The sequence below is a fragment of the Drosophila arizonae genome, chromosome 3, assembly GCF_054131065.1.
Source record: "Drosophila arizonae isolate 15081-1271.41 chromosome 3, UAZ_ARI_1.0, whole genome shotgun sequence".
NCBI classification, from domain to species: Eukaryota; Metazoa; Arthropoda; class Insecta; order Diptera; family Drosophilidae; genus Drosophila; species Drosophila arizonae.
This window is the reverse complement of record NC_142923.1, coordinates 13,766,204-13,784,953: the sequence shown is the minus strand read 5'-3', so window position 1 is coordinate 13,784,953 and position 18,750 is coordinate 13,766,204. Positions and strand designations below refer to the sequence as shown.

The window sequence follows — 18,750 nt, the reverse complement described above, 5'->3', positions numbered from 1 at the left end:
GAGGCAAAGCGCAATTGAGAGTGAAGAGGGTTAGCCAAAGCTTTCCTACTTAGTTTTTGTTGTGGTCACAACTGCGGCTCCTGCTCCTGCTCCTGCTGCTGCTGCAACCCTCTTCGGTTGAGCCTGCCGGCTGCTACCGAGAGCGACAAACAGCTTAAGAGCGTATAACGGAGACAGAAAGAGCAGGAGAGAGAGAGAGAGCGCGCGTGAGAGAAGCAGCGCAGCTTTGCGCTCTGTTATGAAGTAATAACGACGAAAAAATTACCACACTCAACCGCGCGCACACACACTCCCATACACATATATTGGCACACGTACAACTCTTTCGGTATGTTAATGTTGTTGTTGTTATTATTTTTAATGAGAATCGTTTTTATGTTTTACGTGCACAGCAGCCGACGACAGCGCCGCCAAAACGAAACAAAAGCAAATTGCAAAATGCAAAAACAAAAGTCACTCAAGAGATTTTTCGCACTATTTTTCCTTGCCGAACGAACACACACGCGACTTGCATTGATTCGCTTTGAAATTAGAGAACGGTGTTTTATTCAATGATACTCTATATGTATTAAATGCACCCTCTGAGCACCGCCTTCTCAGCCCAAAGGCCTGTATGAAAACAATAACAATTCTCTAATTCAAGCAACTGAAACCTCCACGCGACGACGACGGCGGCGACGAAACGTCCGTCCACATCAAAAGTTTCTCGCGTTTTGAGAGTTGGAAAAAACACCGAAAGCATTATAAGCAGCGGGAGAAAAAATACGAGTATGACACATATGACATACTCTGTGAAGCACTAAAGTTTTGTATCAGTTTACGCATTGGTTTCACAAAACATTGTGTTTTATTAATACAGTAATTATTGCAATTAATTAAGGTTAACTTCTTATTATTTATTATATATATATACAATTGTATAAGTTTAATTGATATTTGTATTGTTTTATATAAATTTTTCAATTTAGTTTAATAAATAAATTTCTTAATATAATTAATTACTAAATATGTATATTTGTTTATCACAATTCACTTTGACCAAGTGCACCTGATTGTATATGAACTCACACAACTCTTTCTAATCACCAGCACAGGGTACAATAAGCAAATGTGTGCGACAGAGAGAGCATGCGCAGAGCGCAACAGCTGCTCGGAGAGCAACATTCCACAACAGCGCGCTAACAGAACTTTAAGATCAGTTGCCAAACTGACAAACTAAAGTAAATAATATATAACATTATGGAATATAAAAATATTTTAGCACTTTTATGAAACAATAATTAAAGGCGAATTATTGCTGCACGAGAAACAAAACAAAACTGAATAATTAAACAGTTCAGTTCAGTGTGGCTGTGCGCGACGAAGAGCAATATAACAAAAAGCTTACAAAGTGGGTCACCCTGTGGCTGCCAACAGAAAGCACAAACAGTGCTGGCTAGCGCGTAAAAGTAGGGCGCGTGATTTGAAAAAAAGAGGTTTGCCGAAATTAATCTAAAAATTAATTAAACGCTTCAAGGTTATTTTGTTAGTAAATAAAAACAGCACAATATATTTGTATGTATATATTCCATATATTTTGCATATATATAATTATATATGTATGTTTTGTTGGTTTTTCTTTGTTTTGTTGTTGTTTGTTTTTGTAATTATACACAATTAAAATAATGAATTTTTGTCAACAAAAAACAATTTGTGGTACTTATGGTAGAATTCATACATTTAGATAAACTCGATAAGAACTCTTTGATTTGATGTATAATTGTATGCTATATATGTATGCGTGTGGGTGTGTGAATGTGTGTGTGTATTTTTGTGTTCTTTAGCCGAATATAGACAGATAATATATATATATTTATATATATATTTGAAAAATCTTGCACACTTTGCTCTGGGCTAAATCGTTTATCGATAATTATTTATCATTTTCAATACGTTTATTAAATAGTCATTAAATTGCATAGTAATTACGTTAGATCGACAGATATATCGATAAATCGTTAAATCGAGAATTATGTAAATAATATATATACAAGGGCAAAACAACAGATGATTTTCGATAATAATAATTTCGATAACATTCTCCTTGCCTTCCGCTGAGTCGTCGTTAGCTTAGCTTAAGCTCCTCCGTTGCTTAGCCCAAAACTTAATCAAACTAAATTGTAATTAGAAATTATTTAAAGCAACTTAAACTTAAGAGTTAAGAGTTTTTGTTTTTCTTATGTTCTTCTGTTTAATAATATTTATCGATTGCAGCTAAAAACAAAAACTAACGAGAGTTTTGCATTTGTAACTTTAAAACACATACATAATAGAATATATCTATATATATTTATATATTTGAATAAATATATACGTTAATTTAATTAGCTTTCGATTTTGTTGTTCTTCCTCTTTCTTTTAATTGGTTAATAATTGCTGTTGAGGTCTACGTGATGAATGGAAACGAGCGGAGCTAACAGGGTTGCCACAGTGTGCAGGGTTGCCAAGGATCGCTCTACTCTGCTACTAAATCGATGACGCACTCGAACTCGAACTCGAACTCGAAGTCGAATTCGATCTCGAAGACGTTTCTATATAAACTTTTTGTAACTGTGTTATGCGCTAATCGATAAGCTCTCGCTCTCTGTTATACTCCCTCTCCCTGTCCCTCTCTCTATCTCTCTCTCTCTGTCTACTTATATTTAAGGCTTAGTTTTTGCGTCTGTGGGAAATTTGTTTGTTTTCTTGGGGATTCTAAACATTGCGTTAAATATGCTTAAAGACTTATCAACTATATATTTGGTGTAACTTTTTGAGTTCTGTGTGTGTGTGTATGTTTTTATCTTTTTCTTTTCTCTAAGATGATTTTCAACTGTTATACGTAAGTGTTATGTGTATATTTGTAGACTAAACTGTAATAATATATATGCCGCCACACTTCAGCTTTCAATCCTCTTCGAGTTCCAACAGCTATGCAAACTAAATATAATACAGTTTTGCGAGAACTGGCCCCAGAAATAAAAAAGAAAAAACAAATAACGACGCATCCAAAGTGTTATACACGGCACAGTGGTTCCTCCGATCTCTTCCTTCCCATCTCCCTCTCCCACTCCCTCTCTCTCTCTCTCTCTGTCTCTGTCTCCGTCCCTCCCTGTTTTGTGCTTGGCGTTAGACGCTTTAGATGGGCGAAATGGAGAGCGGCGCTGCGGCTGTATCTGGCATATATTCCTTGAGCAGATCGCGCAGACGCAGAATCTCACGTCCGGCTGCCGCCAGATCGCCTTGCAGCGATAGCTCTCGCTCCCGCAAACGTTTGATGTCCCTTTGGCAGGTCTGCAAGAAAGAGAGGGAATATTTAAATGAGTTAATTGTTCTATATCTGCTCTCTCTCTCACTCACTCTCTCTCTCTCTCTCTCTACTTACCACATTCTGTCGCAGCAAATCGAGCTTGTCGCACTTGAGCCGCGTCACCTCCTGGCGCAGATTCTCGATCATCATGATGGTCTCGTTGCTGGGCGAGCTGCCCATCATGGTGGTGCCCTGCACCCCCTCGAGGCACAGCGAGCAGGCCTTGGTCGTTGCCTCCGCGGAGCTCATGCTCTCCAGGCCCGTGTCGCTGTCGATGTAGGCGGCACCGCCGTCCAGGTGGCCCATCATCGGGTCCAGATCGACGCTGTTCAGGCTGGAGTCGTCGCTCGCCTCGGACATGGTGGCCACGGCCACGCCCACTATGCCACCGTTTTGGGCAGCGCTGACGGCGACGGCGGCAATGCCACCGCCGCCATTTTGCTGGCCGCCAGCTGGATTGTTGTTGTTGTTGTTGTTGTGGTTGTGGTTAGCCGGACGTGAGGTGATGTCCGGCGAGGAGGATGTGGACTCATTCGAGGATTTCGACTTGGAGGACGACTTGGAGGCCGTGCGACTGCAGGTCTGCAGGGCGACAAAAGAAAGAGAATGGGATTAGCTAATTGCATCGACTAGAGCTAAGCGAATCTCTACTCACGTTTAGATTGGGCGTTTGTGTCTCGGGCTGTGGCTCCTTCTTGGAGTTGAGCGTGCCCACCTTGGTGTTCACGCTGAACTTGTCCGGATGCGCCCCGTTGCCGGTGTCCACGCTCTGGGAGCGCACGCGCATGATCAGGGCCTTCTTGACGGTGTCAATGAAACGAGTGCCCGCATTGCCGCCGCCGCCGCCTCCGCTCTCCGACTTGGGCGTCTCGGGTGTCGGACTGCCGGCCAGGGTCTGCGACAGATCGGCGCCGAGAAAGTCGCGCGTCTTCTCCTTCAGCTCCTCCACTAGATTCTGCAGCAGCGAGGTGCGGGTGCGCAGCTCAAGCTTGGCAAACTTCTCGGCCTTGTAGCAGGCGTTCTCGGCATTGATCAGCTTGGTCAGCAGGAACTCCTTGAATTCCTGGCCCTTGCGAAAGACCGCCGGATTGGGCAGCGTCGGCCCAAAGAAGGGCACATCGTCCCGGGCCGTCACGCTCACCTTGTAGCGGGTGTGCGGCGTGTTCGGCTCCAGGGGCTGCACCACAATGAACGCGTGCAGAAAGTGGCTGGCGATCATGTCCGGGGAGAAGGGTGTGTTCGTCTCCTGGAACACGATGGCCACGATGTCGTTGCCGATGTGCCGCTTGCGCTGCAGCTGCTGCGGATCACCCTCGGTGTGGGGCAGCAGCGTGGACACATGGAACATGACCTCGCGCTCCTTGAACACCTCATAGACGGCCGTGTCGCCGGTGTGCCCGTTCTGGATGTCCAGGCCGCCGCGATAGCCCTTGTGGTCCTTGAGCCTGATGCGCTGGCCAATCACATCGAGGAACTCCTCGAAGGCCGGCGAGGTCTGCTGGTTGCCGAAGAGCTCCTCCTCGGTGGTCTGGCCATATCTTTGGTAGAGCACGCCGAACTTGAAGTGCGAGACAAGCACATGCTCATCATAGACGCTGATCAGCTGCGATGCCTTCGGGCACAACACCGGCATAAAGTTATCCACCTGGATCTGTTCGTTCAGCAGCCGCACCATCTTCGCCGGACTGGGCTGGGCGCCCAGGCACGAGACCGGTATCAGCTCGTGCATGGTGCCGGTGCGCAGGCGCAGCAGGATGCGCATATGCTCCTGATTGGCCACGTTCTCCGTTTTGATCGAGATCAGCACCGGGCCGAGCTGCTCATCATGCCCAACCAGATTCGAGTGCTCCCTGGCCGCATAGAAGCGCCGATAGCACTTGGCCGTATCGTCCATCTCGAACTTGGCCATCCAGGTGGTCTGCGGCAGCTGCGGATTGCCCCGTGCATCGTAGCTGCACTCGTGCTCAGTGCCGTCCAGCCAGTAGCCGCCATGCACCGGCAGCAGGATCATCGGATAGGGCGCCGGCTTGGCCAGCGCCTCCTCGAGCAGGCGCTGCGAGGCGGGTATGGCCGACACAATCGATGAGTTCGACGATACCGACGACTGTGACTGATAATGGTGTCCGTTCGACAGCAGCTGGCCGCCGCTCAGCTGCGGCGAGGCGGGCGTCGAACTGGAGGCGGAGCCGCCCGTCATTGAGCTGCTGGAGTGATTCATTGAATGACGCAACGTGGCCCGCGAGCCCGAATGCTGCAGTCCGCCGCTCATGTGGCCGCCATCGTGTGGTGAGTGTGGCTGTGGCACGCGCTCCTCGCTTGCATTGCTGCCACGATGATGCTGCACAGAGGGAGAGAAAGAGAGAGAGAGAGAGAGAGAGAGAGAGTAGGTTAGTGCTGAGTTTCAATCACTCTCTATAATTACAGGGTATACACACACAGCATCTCTCTGTGTGTGTGTGTGTGTGTGTGTGTGGGCATCGACTCCTACGAGCGACAGGCTACACATGGGCTGCATTATAATTTCATGCAATTATCGTCGACGTCTATGCAAATGCCCCCAGCCCCCAGAGCCAAGCTGAAGCTGAAGCTGGTTAATGGCAGGGCACAGACCCGACCAGGCCAGGCCTTGCCTGCCAATTTGTTGGCTCTAAACAAATACGCGAGACGCGTTGCCGGCCGACTCCTGTGTGGGCGGCCTTTGTTTGCGGTTCAGCGAATGAGACCCGTTAAATTTTGGATACTATTAAGCCAACGTTTTGATTTGACATGAACATCCTTGTGCCAACGGCGCCAGAGCTCTGCGCGCTTTTGTCTAGCCAAAGCCAAACCCTAAAAGACGCCCCTACCCCTACCCCTAAACCCCTCTACCCCCTCCCTCTCTAGCTATGTGCTCACATATTAAAAACTTCTTTTATTTCTGTCTGTTTGGCCAGCTGCAATTTCTTTCAATATCTGGCTTGCAGCCAAATGTGGCACGTAACGGGTTTACATCTAGGGGTAGGGCGGGCCGCATAGCGTTCGAGCTCGTCTGTGCATGTGTGCTAGGTCTTTTCGGGTTCATCGATAGTTCGTGCCTTGATTTAAGAGTCTGCCGGCTGCCAAATGCAACTGCTGTGCAATAAAGTGCTCACAGATTGCGCGATTGACCGAGTCATTAGGGATAAATGAATTGAGAATGGCTCGAGTTGGACTGCGCCTTGAGAGGGCAAGCCTGAAGGTTATTGTCTTCCAGTTATGTGAGGGAGACCAGGCAAGGCTTAAACAAGTTAAACATGTTGTTGTTGTTATTATTATAATAGTTCCCTACAGTCTTATCCGAAATATTTATGTAAAATAAATAGATTGGCCGAGTATGTGGGAAGGAAATAGTTATCTAGAGTAAAAGGAAGTCCTTGAGGGTTCTTCTCTATCCAAGGATCTTCTATATCCTGTATACAAAAGATATAAAATGAAACATATCAAGGAAAGTTTTTGATCCCCTCAGGAGAGATCAATAAATCAAAAAAATAAAATTGAAAGAAAGTCTTTAAAAATTCATTTGACTATACGAATTTTGATTAGCTGCACAAAGGAAAAGTCTACAAGATACGAACGAGGGAAATCCTTATCAGCAGAGCTGACATGTTCGATTTCTCGATTTTTCTTTACATAAGACAGGCTATACGAGCATAAAATACGTTAAGCTAAGCGGAAAAATTCCTGCTTTTATATAGTATTACAGCTTTAGTTTCCTAGTTTAGTTTGGGAAACTAGGTAAAACTTTCTAGCCATATATCAAATGTATATATCACATCGTATATCAAACCAGCCGCTATTCTTTATACGTTCAATAAATTCGAAATCTTTAAAACATCTCAATAGTAAATAGAAGTTAACTTCCATAAACTAAGCCATTTCCATCCAGTAAAAGTTATTAAGTTATAGCAACTCTTAATAGAGCAATAAACCACAAAATGTCATATTTTTGATATCAAGAGGAAAACAACATTCTCTATCAAATAATATTCTGTTTATTACACAAGTCAACACGAATCTATTAGCTCAGTGGCTTCAGTCGTCGGATGCTGAGCATAGGGCGCATTAAGAGATTGTGAGATTGAGGTTTTATTGCCGGGCCCTGAATGCGTCCGTCTCATTCGAGGTCAACGTCGACGACGATTTGGTGCACATTTCCACACGGCATTTTATGCAATGTTTATTTTGTAAGTGCAATTTAAATGCAGTTTACAACTGCTGCATTTGCTGCATTTGCCGACCACTAATGAGTGCATTGTCATCTCGAATACGGTTGAGTGTTGAGTGTTGACTGCTGAATGTTAAATGATTGAAATGAATGCATTCAACCACATTTAATAGAGCAGCGTGTGAATGGATTATGCAAATGTTGCACGACGCTCAACATTAAATGTGGCAATAGCAGCGGAAAACATATATATATATATACTAAATAAATACATACATATAAATTAATATTGTGGTAACTCGAGAGGAGCTTGGGTCACGGGGGCCAGGGGTTAGTTGGACCAGCTGAAGGGAGGGTTCCGATTGAGCTGCCTTTGTCACACGCTTAGCTGGCTTCATTTGCTTTATAGATTGGCTAAACAGTTGCGACAATCGGACAGACGCCTGTCTGGACTTGGAATTATTGGCTAGCGATTTGGGGCGGAATGAGTCATCGGAGCAAAATACAGGAGTGGCTAGTGGCAAAGGGAAGCGTTTGCTTAATTGCTTCATGTGGGCGGGAGGGGGAGGGGGAGGTGGAGGGAAAGTATGTGTCAAGTTACGTTGCGGCGTCTAATTTGATGAGATTTGAAGATGTTGAAGATGTGTAGTGTCTGCCTCTTTGGTCTAATTAAACTCGCATAGCTAGCTAGAGTGGAGTGGCGAGAGATGCGCAGAGATATGAGGGAAGAAGCTGCCACTCGAGTATTAAGAGCACAACCGGAAAAACGAAAATCTAATGAATGGGGATCAAGAGGAAGAAGCGGAGCGAAAGCATAACGAAAGCACGAACTAATACCAAAGCACAACGTTCGACAATTATGATGATCGCGCTGTGCTCATTATGACGTTGTGCCGATTCTTGAGAACTTAAGCGGATTACGAATAGAGACAGAGCTGCTGAAAGAGAGACAGAGAGTATGCGAGTGTGTGAGAGAGAGAGAGAGATGGTGAGAGAAAAGTGTTACACAAACGCAAAACTTTAAGGCCAAATGTGGCAACTTTCGAGGTTAGTGGGGTAGAAGCAGAGGAGACGGTGCCCATCAGACAAGACGGAATCCCTTGAGTTGAGCTGCCGGCGACTGCATTGAACAGGCCATAAAAACAAAGTGTGGAGACGTTTTGCATAAGTCGAAGGGCAGGCAGACCCTGACGGCTGATGGCCCAGCCCCCAAGCAGCAAGCAGCAAGCACCAATCCCCCAATTCCTGCTCCCCGTTCCCCAATTGCCCACAACTCTGAGGCACATCCTGTGCGAGACGCCAACGTCAACAACGTTGTTTGTGCTGCTGTTGTCGTTGTTATTGTTGCCGTTGGCTCAAGTGCAGGGCCCCCATCATTAAAAATGTGCATTTTGCATTTGCTGCTGCCGCCGCTGCCTCTGCTGCTGCCGCTGCCGCCGCTGCTGCTGCTGCGGGGGCGTTGAAATCTTTTGCCTGGCATAAAATGAAAACAAAGTCTAATAGAGACAGAGGCAGATGCCAGATGCTAAAGGGTAAGGCAGCCCTGGCGTATATATATGTGTGTGTGTGTGTGTGTGTGTGCGTGTGTGCAAAACAAAGCGCACAGGAAGCCATCTGTGCGCACAGTTTGACAGCCAGCGCTTGTCAAACTCATTTTGGGCTTTCATCACTTATGCACCGCACATTTCTAGCTATTGTTGTTGTTCTTGTTGTTGTTGTTGCTGGAAAGTGTGGCACATGACTCTGGCGAAGCGTAAAAAGAGTTGCAAGCCAGTTCAAGTGATTGATATATGCAGTTGATATACACACATATATATCTGTATATATCTGCATATATATACATACATACATATATGCGCCACGCACGTGCAAAGTGCCAGTCGACGCCCTAGACTCAACTTCTGGGCTGAGAGTTGGTGACAAAAGCTAAGCCAAAAAAAAAAAAAAAAGGAATGAAAAAATAAAGAAATACGACAAGAAAAACAGAATTCCACCCACACTTGTATTGGACTTGATTTATGTGCTGGGAGCCTGTGACATAAACACGTTGCAATCGACTGATTCTTGCCTCTGCGCTGAGCCATGAAATGATAAATATTATAGACGATATATGCATAACTCTTAGATATATATATATACATATATGTATATATCGCATGCCGATTTCATTTGAAAATGTATTCCACATAAATACATCAAATCAAAGTTACATAAATCAGGCACGCTGGCAAATAAATCAATGGGGTGCTTGTCAAACTGCCAGTGCTGCCCAAACTATGCTGTTCGAACTCGAGAGTCGTGATTACTTGAGCTTATGTATGGAGTAAGATCTAGCTGAGCATGAAATTTTATTATGCTCTCATATGGAGTATGATCTAGAGTTGAGCATGAAATTTGATTATGATTTCAGTTCTTGCATTGGCTCTGCATAAGAATCAAAATATCAAAAGTTAAAGTTAAATTTCTTTAAAAAGACATGCAGTATCATTCCATATACAACTTTTTATTAGATACTTAAATCTTAATAATATATTTTTTATAGATTTTTTATGGCATACGCTTTATGGGTTTCTTATCTATGAGGACTTGAGCTGTATGTTGATTATGAATCAATCAGCCAGACAGCGAATGTGTTGGCCAAGCATCAGTCAATCAATCACTTATTTAGTCTGTCAATCATTCATTCTGTAGATTAATCAACAAGTTTTTCTTCAGGCAGTCACTCAATCAGAGAGTTCGTCAATCAAGTCTTAGTTAGTCTATTAATCATTCAATCTATTTAGCAATTCGATCAAATTTAAATGTACATCAGGCATTCAATCAATCAGTCAATGAATCACTAGCCAGCCAGTCCATCTGTCAATCAATCATTCAGTGTCAGTCTCACAGTCAATCTAATCATGCCTATATATTCTTATTCCAATGTAGTTGGTATATAACTCATATAACATATATATGTATATATGTATGTATATATATGTTAGTCTTAGCTTTTGTTTTCCTATTTAGCCCTATTTTAGGCACTTCTCTCTTTAACCCAATTTAACCTTTTATTCACGGCTGTTGGCAACAGTTTTTTCGAGGGAGATATTAAAAGTAGCTTTTACAGTTTATACCAAATGTTTTTTTTGTTTTTTTTTGCTTGTGTTTTGTTTTTGTGCTGTTCGTAACGCTCGCTGCACGTGAGCTAAATGCCAAAATAGTTGCTTTTAAACGCTTTCACACATTCAATTAACACACATCTATATGTCTATATATATATATATATATATATATATGTATAGCTGTGTCTCTGTGTGCAGTGGAAGCACGTATGTGCCTCTGAAGGGTTTTATGCTGCTCGAGTTCTTATCGCATTCTTCGTCATGCGCTTTGCTCATTAAGAGATTTGACATAAAAGTTGACCCAAGTAATCAGCAGTCGAATTCCTAGAAATATGCTTATATAGAGTTGTATATACATGTGCACATATACATTCATAAAGCAGATGCAATCAGACGGTAAATCCAATTAGATTTGAAAATAAACTTTTTATGAGTTTTGCCGAGCACAGTTTGAGCTGCTGCTGCTGCTTACAGTTTGAGCAGCTCGCAGCACATCAAATTGCAATAAAGCTTACAGTTTGAGCTGCTTAAGTAGCCATAGTTGGGGGCGATTTGAGTAGCACAAATTACGGTTTTTTATGAACTTAGCTTTACGTTTTAGCCAACACCAAATACCAAAACAACGAACCACTTAAGGCAGCTTGTCGCATTTGTTGCTTTGTTGTTTTTTTTTTTTTTTTGTGTATTGTGTGCGACAATTTCATTAGCCAAAAAAAGCGAAAGGCGCTAGCCATATTTGGAAAATCCGTAAACAAACCGAATGGAAAACTTATGCAAGGCGCTTGATTGATTTTCAAAACGTTTTTAATTACTTAATAAACAATTTGTTAGCAGCGTATCTAAAAATAAAATAGCTGCTGCTGCTGCTGTTTAAAATTAAAATTAAGAAAAATTGTTATTTAAATTTCTGCGGCTGCTTTTAATTGGCTGCAACAACGCGTTGTTGCATGTGGCAACTTTGACCCAATTTGTGCGCAATGAACCCATCACAAAATTTGCATAATGAAGGAGTTGTTGTGACTCCCCTATTCTCTCCCTCTCCCTCTCTCTCTTTCACTCTGCCTTGTCGTTTGCGTGTGTGCGCTGCATCAAATTAGTTGCAACCATTTGATTAAGGCAACAACAAACTGGCAAAGTACTCTCACGCCCACGGCTAGACCGGAGGAAGAACCCTCAGCGACCAGGTTCACCTCATGTTGCACGTCATATTTTACTGTGCTTTTTCTACTTCATCTTTTTTACTTCTTTAATTTTTTGTCATGGTTCTCTGAGCTGGGAAGCGACTGCATGTCAAACTGTAAGCGATCGCAGGCACAGTGGGTTTTAAAAGTTTATGAATGACAACAAAAATATTTGTATTTAAATTCTTCAACTAAATTTATATAAAATCAGACTTTTAAAAATATAATTAATAAAACTGCAATGCATTGACACAAAAGATTTTTTTATATTAAAAATATATTTTAAAGCTTTAAAATAAATAAACTGTTGTTGATTTTATAGAAAAAAAAAAAAAAAAAAAAAAAAAAAAAAAATAATAAAATAAATAAATAAATAAAATAAAATAAATCAATAATAATAATAATAATAAAATCAAAATTAAATAAATAGATTAATAAGAATAATAAAATATATTAATATTATAATAAATAATTATAATGTATATACATGACTATATGAAACTTTTCCTTTTTTTTTTAATTCATAATTTAATAAATTTTAAATTGTATTTAAAACAATATTTATAGTTTATAATTTCTTAAGATTTTAATTCATTTAAAGTAAATTAATAAAGTCAAAGCTAAAAGCTTTTGCTTTTGCTATGCATTATAATTAATTAGCATGAAAAACGGAGCTCCAATTAATTGTTATGTAACCCATTCAACAATGTTTTGCACCACTGTGCCCGGCCGCATTTCTTTTGTCTCACGTCTTTGTCTTGAGCTTTGGCCACTGCGCGTCAATCAGCGAACTCATTTGAATGGCCCTTGCGGCCCCTTTGTGTGGCCCCTATCTGAGCCCTTTTCGGAGCTGCCTGCGCATGTGCAGTGAAGCTGCGCCGTTTCCACTTGGCTGCACAAACTGAGGGCGCGCAGCGGCGTTGCAGCGGGCCATGCGGCCATGCTGTGCCTCAAGAGCCGTCTGAGGTGGCGCGGCTGCTTCTGCTTCTTCTACAATATTTTTTAGTTTTATGTAAGTTGCGCATTTAAATTACAAACAGCTGACAAAAAAGTTGAGCTCAGGCGCTTGCCCAACCTTTTGGCTAGAGAGATGGGCTTTGGCCCCTTTCATATTGTTTGTTGCCCGCTGCGCTTCGTTTGTTTTTCTCATAAAATAATTGCGCGTGTGATGAAGTCGATCCAAGTTAGAGAGAGAGAGAGAGAGATAGAGAGAGAGGGGCATGGAAGCAGCCAAAAGGGCGGCAACCGAAGCGAAGACTTTTGGCTTTCAACTGGGAATTAAGAGGCGACGCTCTTGCTGCTTCTGTTGCTGCTGCGGCTTGTCCCACGTTCTGCTGAGAATTTGGCAACGAAGCGTGAAACATGAACAACAACAATAACAACAGGAACAACTAAAGCATTGCTTGCCGTTGCTAACGTCTTCCTAGAAGCCAGCTTGTAGCTAAAAAACAAAAGCAAAGGCTACAGCAAAACAGCAACAAAACAAGTAAGAAAGCTCTAGTCGAGACTGCTCGACTACGAGATCCCCTGAACCCTTGGAGCAATAGATATTTCAATAATTTTTCGCGTCTTTCAGCTTACACAAGAAACACGCACACACACACACACAGGCACGTACGCACACACAGGCATACATACACACACACGCATACATACACATACAAATACACACACACATACACATACACACACACAAACACAAACACATACACACACATACACAAACACATACACACACAAGCACCCACGCATAAACACGCATGGGCTGCAGTGTGCGCTTACTATGCGAACTTAATTGTTTAATAACTTTTTTTATGGACGTACGATCTTCATGAAACTTTCAGATTATGATTATAACATGAATATGCATGTAATTGCCAAAGCACAAGTCTCTAGTATTTGAAATACGCTTTTTACAAAAGTGAGGGTGAGGGGGTGAATTTAAGGGTGGGGGGTAAATTTTAACAAAAACCGAAATTGTAAAAATTGCATGTAAGCATACATTAAAAATTTGGAGACTCTACAAATAAAGGTGTAGAAGATATAATTTTATAACTGGTTTTCGATAAGGTTTTTTATCGATAAAAAAATATCGGGATGAGTTATCGAATTTTAATGATAAACTTGATATGCGCGCTGTAATTACGGACATTTTAAAAAAAATTTGAAGTCTCTAGCTCTTATTATCTTCTGAAATCGACGCGTTCATACATACGGACAGACGGACAGACAGACGGACAGGGCCAAATCAACTCAGCTCGTCACCCTGATCAAGAATATATATACTTTGTGGGGTCTGCCACGCCTCCTTCTCCCTGTTACATACATTTCAACAAAACCATTATACCCTGATTTCCCATTGAAAATGGGTTCAGGGTATAATAAATCGCGTCGCTCTAAACTTGTAATCTGTTCCAGCAGCAGGAGCAGGCGCTCGGCTCCAGGGCGGGGCAGTGGGGGCACCTGACATTACCTGACATTTACTGAGAATTTGCAGCAAAGCGTTTCCTTCATAAGCATTTTTTGTTCTTGCTGCCCCAGCCCAGTCTGTCGGCCAGCTGTCATAACTTTGGCAACTCTGACACAGCTCGCATTATACAGCTGGCGAGCAATTAGTGCTGGCCACGCCCACAGCGACGCTCAAGTCACAGTCGCAGTCGCCTTTATATTGATTTAACAAGAAGCAGGCACACGAAATCGGAGCGCGTCGCTATTTACGTAGGCAAAACAAATGCGAATGCGCACATTTGCATCATTCATGACGTTGGCAACCCTGCACTGCACAACCCTTTAACTGGAGCATCGAGTGGGTGGTGGGCGGCGGGCGACGGGTAGGACTTGGTGTTTGGGGGCTGCCTTTTGGTACTTTCGGGTCAGCTGGGGCAGGCAAATCTTTGGCTGTTGACGCTTTTTGGCCCTGAGCTGCTTTTCACACTGCCTGCAAATAGTGAGTGCACACTCGTGCTGAGAGCACGGTAACTGTTAAGGCAAGGGTGCTCAAATTATGCCACTTTTAGCATGTAAACTAAGTAATTTTATGGGGACCAACAGCTGCGTAATAGAAGCTGAGAAAAAAATAGTTAAAAAGCTTAAAGAACTTGAGGCAAGTTAAAAAGAAAAATCATTTCTTTTCCAAGATTTTATACACACAAAAGTTTTGGAAGAAGTTTTGAGGCAGCATCAACCTTAGTCAATGCCTCTTATTAATAGAAACTATAAATCAAGTATCAGATAATTATATTCATTATGGGTTATTAAATTTTATAATAGATCTGTATTCATGTATAATGTCCAATTAATTTTCTGACTGATTGTTTCTAGCTAAGCGAAATATTTCCTATATATCCTGGCAGTCTTATTTAAAGAATTATCGATCAATTATAATTTATGTAAATGCAAGATTCTAGAGAAGTTATCGATATGGGCAGCTAACAATATAGTGAAATAGAAGTTATCGATGACCTCAGACTTCAGTTATCGATACTATTGATTTAGTATTATAAAAAGACATCCAATGCTTTCATCTACATTCTCTCAGTCTAATTTGAAAGTTAACGATATTTTCATCTGTCGAAATAGCTCATCCAGAGCACTCATTTCTCCCTATGCCTAAGCCTCAAAATATCCGCTAAATGAATTTCCTTAATGGTGTTTCTGTCTGCAAAACTATCATATCATAATATAACTGCTTAATTTCTTTAACATCCCACAAAATTACAGAACTCTACATATAACTTTAACAGAGTATTTCAGCTTTTCTGCTCAAACCCTTCATTCTATATACATATATTTCTGTTTTTCAAAGCACCGCTAATTCGAATATTCAGCGACTATTATAGCGACTATTTGTCTGCCAACATTTTGATTGATTTATGATGAACGGACGAGAGATTTGAGGGATTTGTGGCGCTTTCTGACTTTTTCTGACTCTGTTTTTGACCACCCGCCTGCCAGCGTTGGCGTCATCCAACCAGATATAAAGAAAAAAAAAACCCCCACGAAAATCATCAGGCAAACATTCACTTTTATGCGCTCGACTCTCTCGCTCAACTATGGATTCATGTAGTTGTATTTGTGCCTGTATCTGTCTCCGTTTGCATCAGTATCTGTGTGCATAACTCGTATGTATCTGACTTTTTGCATATTCGCGTTGGTTGCTTTAGTTTTGAGTTTTTTCGGCTGTGCACAATGTGGGTCAACGCACGTCCGGCTCCTCGGAGCTGACAAAAACCTGCACATCGTTTATCTTTTGCCTTTGCAACTGTCGCCTGCTGTGTGGCTGTCAAACTGTAAGCCGCCACAGCGACAATTGCCGCAAATTGCAAATGCACTTATTTATTTTGCGCTGTATTTTTAGCAAACGATTGCTTACAAGTGCAGAGCAACAGCACCGTCCCGCACCGTCCCGCACCGCCCCGCTCCTACCCCTCATCCCCCACGCGTTGTGCCTGGGCGCCATTGGGACTTATTGGCTGCATTATGATTGCAATGGATCGACGAACGACTGGAGAAGCCAGACATGCAGCATACAGATTTACTTTTACTTATACCGAATATATATGTACGTTATATATATGTATATGTAGATGAATGCATATATATAGCACTCGATCCCTGCAGCAGCCAGACATTTGTTGACTTATTTATGACTTCTTAATGCCTTTTGGGTTGTCTGTGAAAAACTATTTTATGGCACAGATTTGATTGGGATTGCTGCTGACTCATTGAAAATGTGTGGAAATCTATAAGCAAAGGGCAAAAGGAGTTGGAGCATATGCTATATATCCTGAAGAAGATCAAAAACCAGAGACTGGAAACAACTTTAACGAATTAGTAAACGTGTGAAATATTTATGTGAAAAAGAGCGCAAAATTGCGTTAAAAATTGTTGCTAAATTTTTGTGTGTAACAAAATTAATTGAAAATTGAATAAACTGTAGTAAATACATCAATAAATTAACAGCGCATAAAATTATTAAACAACAACAATCAAAATTGCTGAGCAAAATTGAAGACACGCAATGCAAAGCAACAGTGGCTACAATCAGTCAATGCACTGCAGAGAGGGAGATGAGGCAGATGCATTGATGAAGATTGGCATGTTGCATGCTGAATGCTGCATGCTGCTTACTGCGTGCTGTTTGTTGTTGCATGTGCCACAGCAATTAATAAAAGGCAAACAAAAAGCCTAGACGAGACTTTTTGACAGCTACTGTGATAACTGCCCCACAGGCCGCACAGACAAAGTGAAATGCAAACAAAAAGCAGAGAGACAAGAAGCAAAACAAAACAACTAAAAGCAAAGTTAAGCAATGAGCAAAAGCGTACGAAAATTTGGTTTAGTTCAGCAAAATAAAATGAAATGAAATAAAATAAAACAAAACCACAAACTGCAAATAGATAAAGCTATATCTATATCTGTCTTATGAGCACACTTGCATGAACATATATATATACATGCATACGTATATGTATATGTTTACTATGCAATGCAGTTAACACTTTCAACACACAGCAAACAATTCACACACATGATTCACGCTTTTTGGTGGCTTTGGGTGCGTTACAGTTTGGCAGTCACTGTCGCAACTTTCTTTTTACGAAATTTTTATGAAGAAATTCAAGAGAAGCAGCCAAAAAAAAAATGTAAAAAAAACGAAGCGAAAAAAGTTAAAAAATAAAAACAACAACAACTGTTCACAGCCGCCGTCTGACTGATGAGCTAGGGGCGTGGCAGGTGAGGGCGTGTTAACCACATATTTTCATAGGCTTTGCCTTAGGGCTTCCCTCGAGCTTTGCTTTATTTTTTATTTTATTTTTTTTTTTTTTTTGTATTTTGATGTTTGTTGCCTAGCTGTTGGGGCTAATGAATTTTTTAACACAACATTGCGAGCATTTCATTTAGAAAATCTACGAATTGACTTTCTTTCCCAGCCTGACAGAAAACAAAAACTAAAATGAACAAAAAAATACATGTATAAAACAAAAAACAAAAAAAAGACGAAAAAACCGGAACCTGTGGCGGCTGTAGCTTAAGCATTTGTTGCTTTGTATCCATAGCTGGTTTCTTGTCTCTATCTTATTATCTTTTTTATTTTATTTTTTAAACACACGCGATGGCTTAAGCCTTGGCTCTGTGGCTTGGATTTTCGTTTGCCGTTTGAAAAGAATCGAAAACGAAAATTCGCCAAAGATATAAAAAAAAAAAAAACAAAAATTCAATTAGCAACAGCAAAATGAGAAACGAAACAAAAAGAAACAAAGCACAGATTTGATTAATAATTGAACTACAGTCAAGGCTTTTTCTGTTGCTCTTTTTGTTGTTGATCTGCAGAGTAATGTATTTACATATCCAAATTGAGGTCAAGTAAACGATCATGTTGTTCACTATGCTGGTGGATATTATGGCCGTAAATCAAATTGACAAGTGTTAAAAGAAGATTCATATCGCGAGTACCGAGAAGAAGCAGCAGAAGTAATTAATTCTCTAGCAATGCCAAATCAACAGATTACCAAAAGTCGAAGTCAAGTGAGTGCGAAATGGATTTTAGAAAAATAGCTAAACAGAAATGGAATTTTATTGAAATGACTTGATAAATGAGCTGTAAAAATGAGCAGAGCTTATGAAATACGAATGAGTTTAAAATTGAAATATTTACCTATAAATATTTCATGTATTTCAGTTGATTCCGATATCTATGAGCAATATTCATTCAAACTCTAGCCAATTAAATGTCAAAGACTTTGAGGCAATTCGCTTTACTCAGTATTCTTTGACAATTTTATGCATAGAAACTACTCGGAAATATGTGGCAATAAATTGCACTTGCTCACAGAGCAAAACTTGAGCATGCCAATAACAATTAAATGGAATTTGAGAATGTGAATTACACAAAAATAAAAAAAAAAAATGACTAAACACAGACTTTATTCTTAGAAAAGAGCTGAAAATTTC

At 41.3% G+C, this 18,750-nt stretch overlaps 1 protein-coding gene across 7 annotated transcripts in view; it reads right to left on the bottom strand.

Moving 5' to 3' along the window:
* Positions 1 to 18,750, bottom strand: part of RapGAP1 (Rap GTPase activating protein 1) — a 138,261-nt gene that overhangs the window by 20,567 nt on the left and 98,944 nt on the right. For all 7 annotated transcript variants that reach the window (XM_089464256.1, XM_089464253.1, XM_089464255.1 and 4 more), the window contains 3 exons: positions 3,984 to 5,666; positions 3,404 to 3,910; positions 1,069 to 3,312 (listed from right to left, as the gene is read on the bottom strand). In XM_089464256.1, the coding sequence (XP_089320382.1) occupies positions 3,157 to 3,312; positions 3,404 to 3,910; positions 3,984 to 5,666 (2,346 nt within the window). In that variant the 3' untranslated portion in view covers positions 1,069 to 3,156. The remainder of the gene's footprint in view (positions 1 to 1,068; positions 3,313 to 3,403; positions 3,911 to 3,983; positions 5,667 to 18,750) is intronic.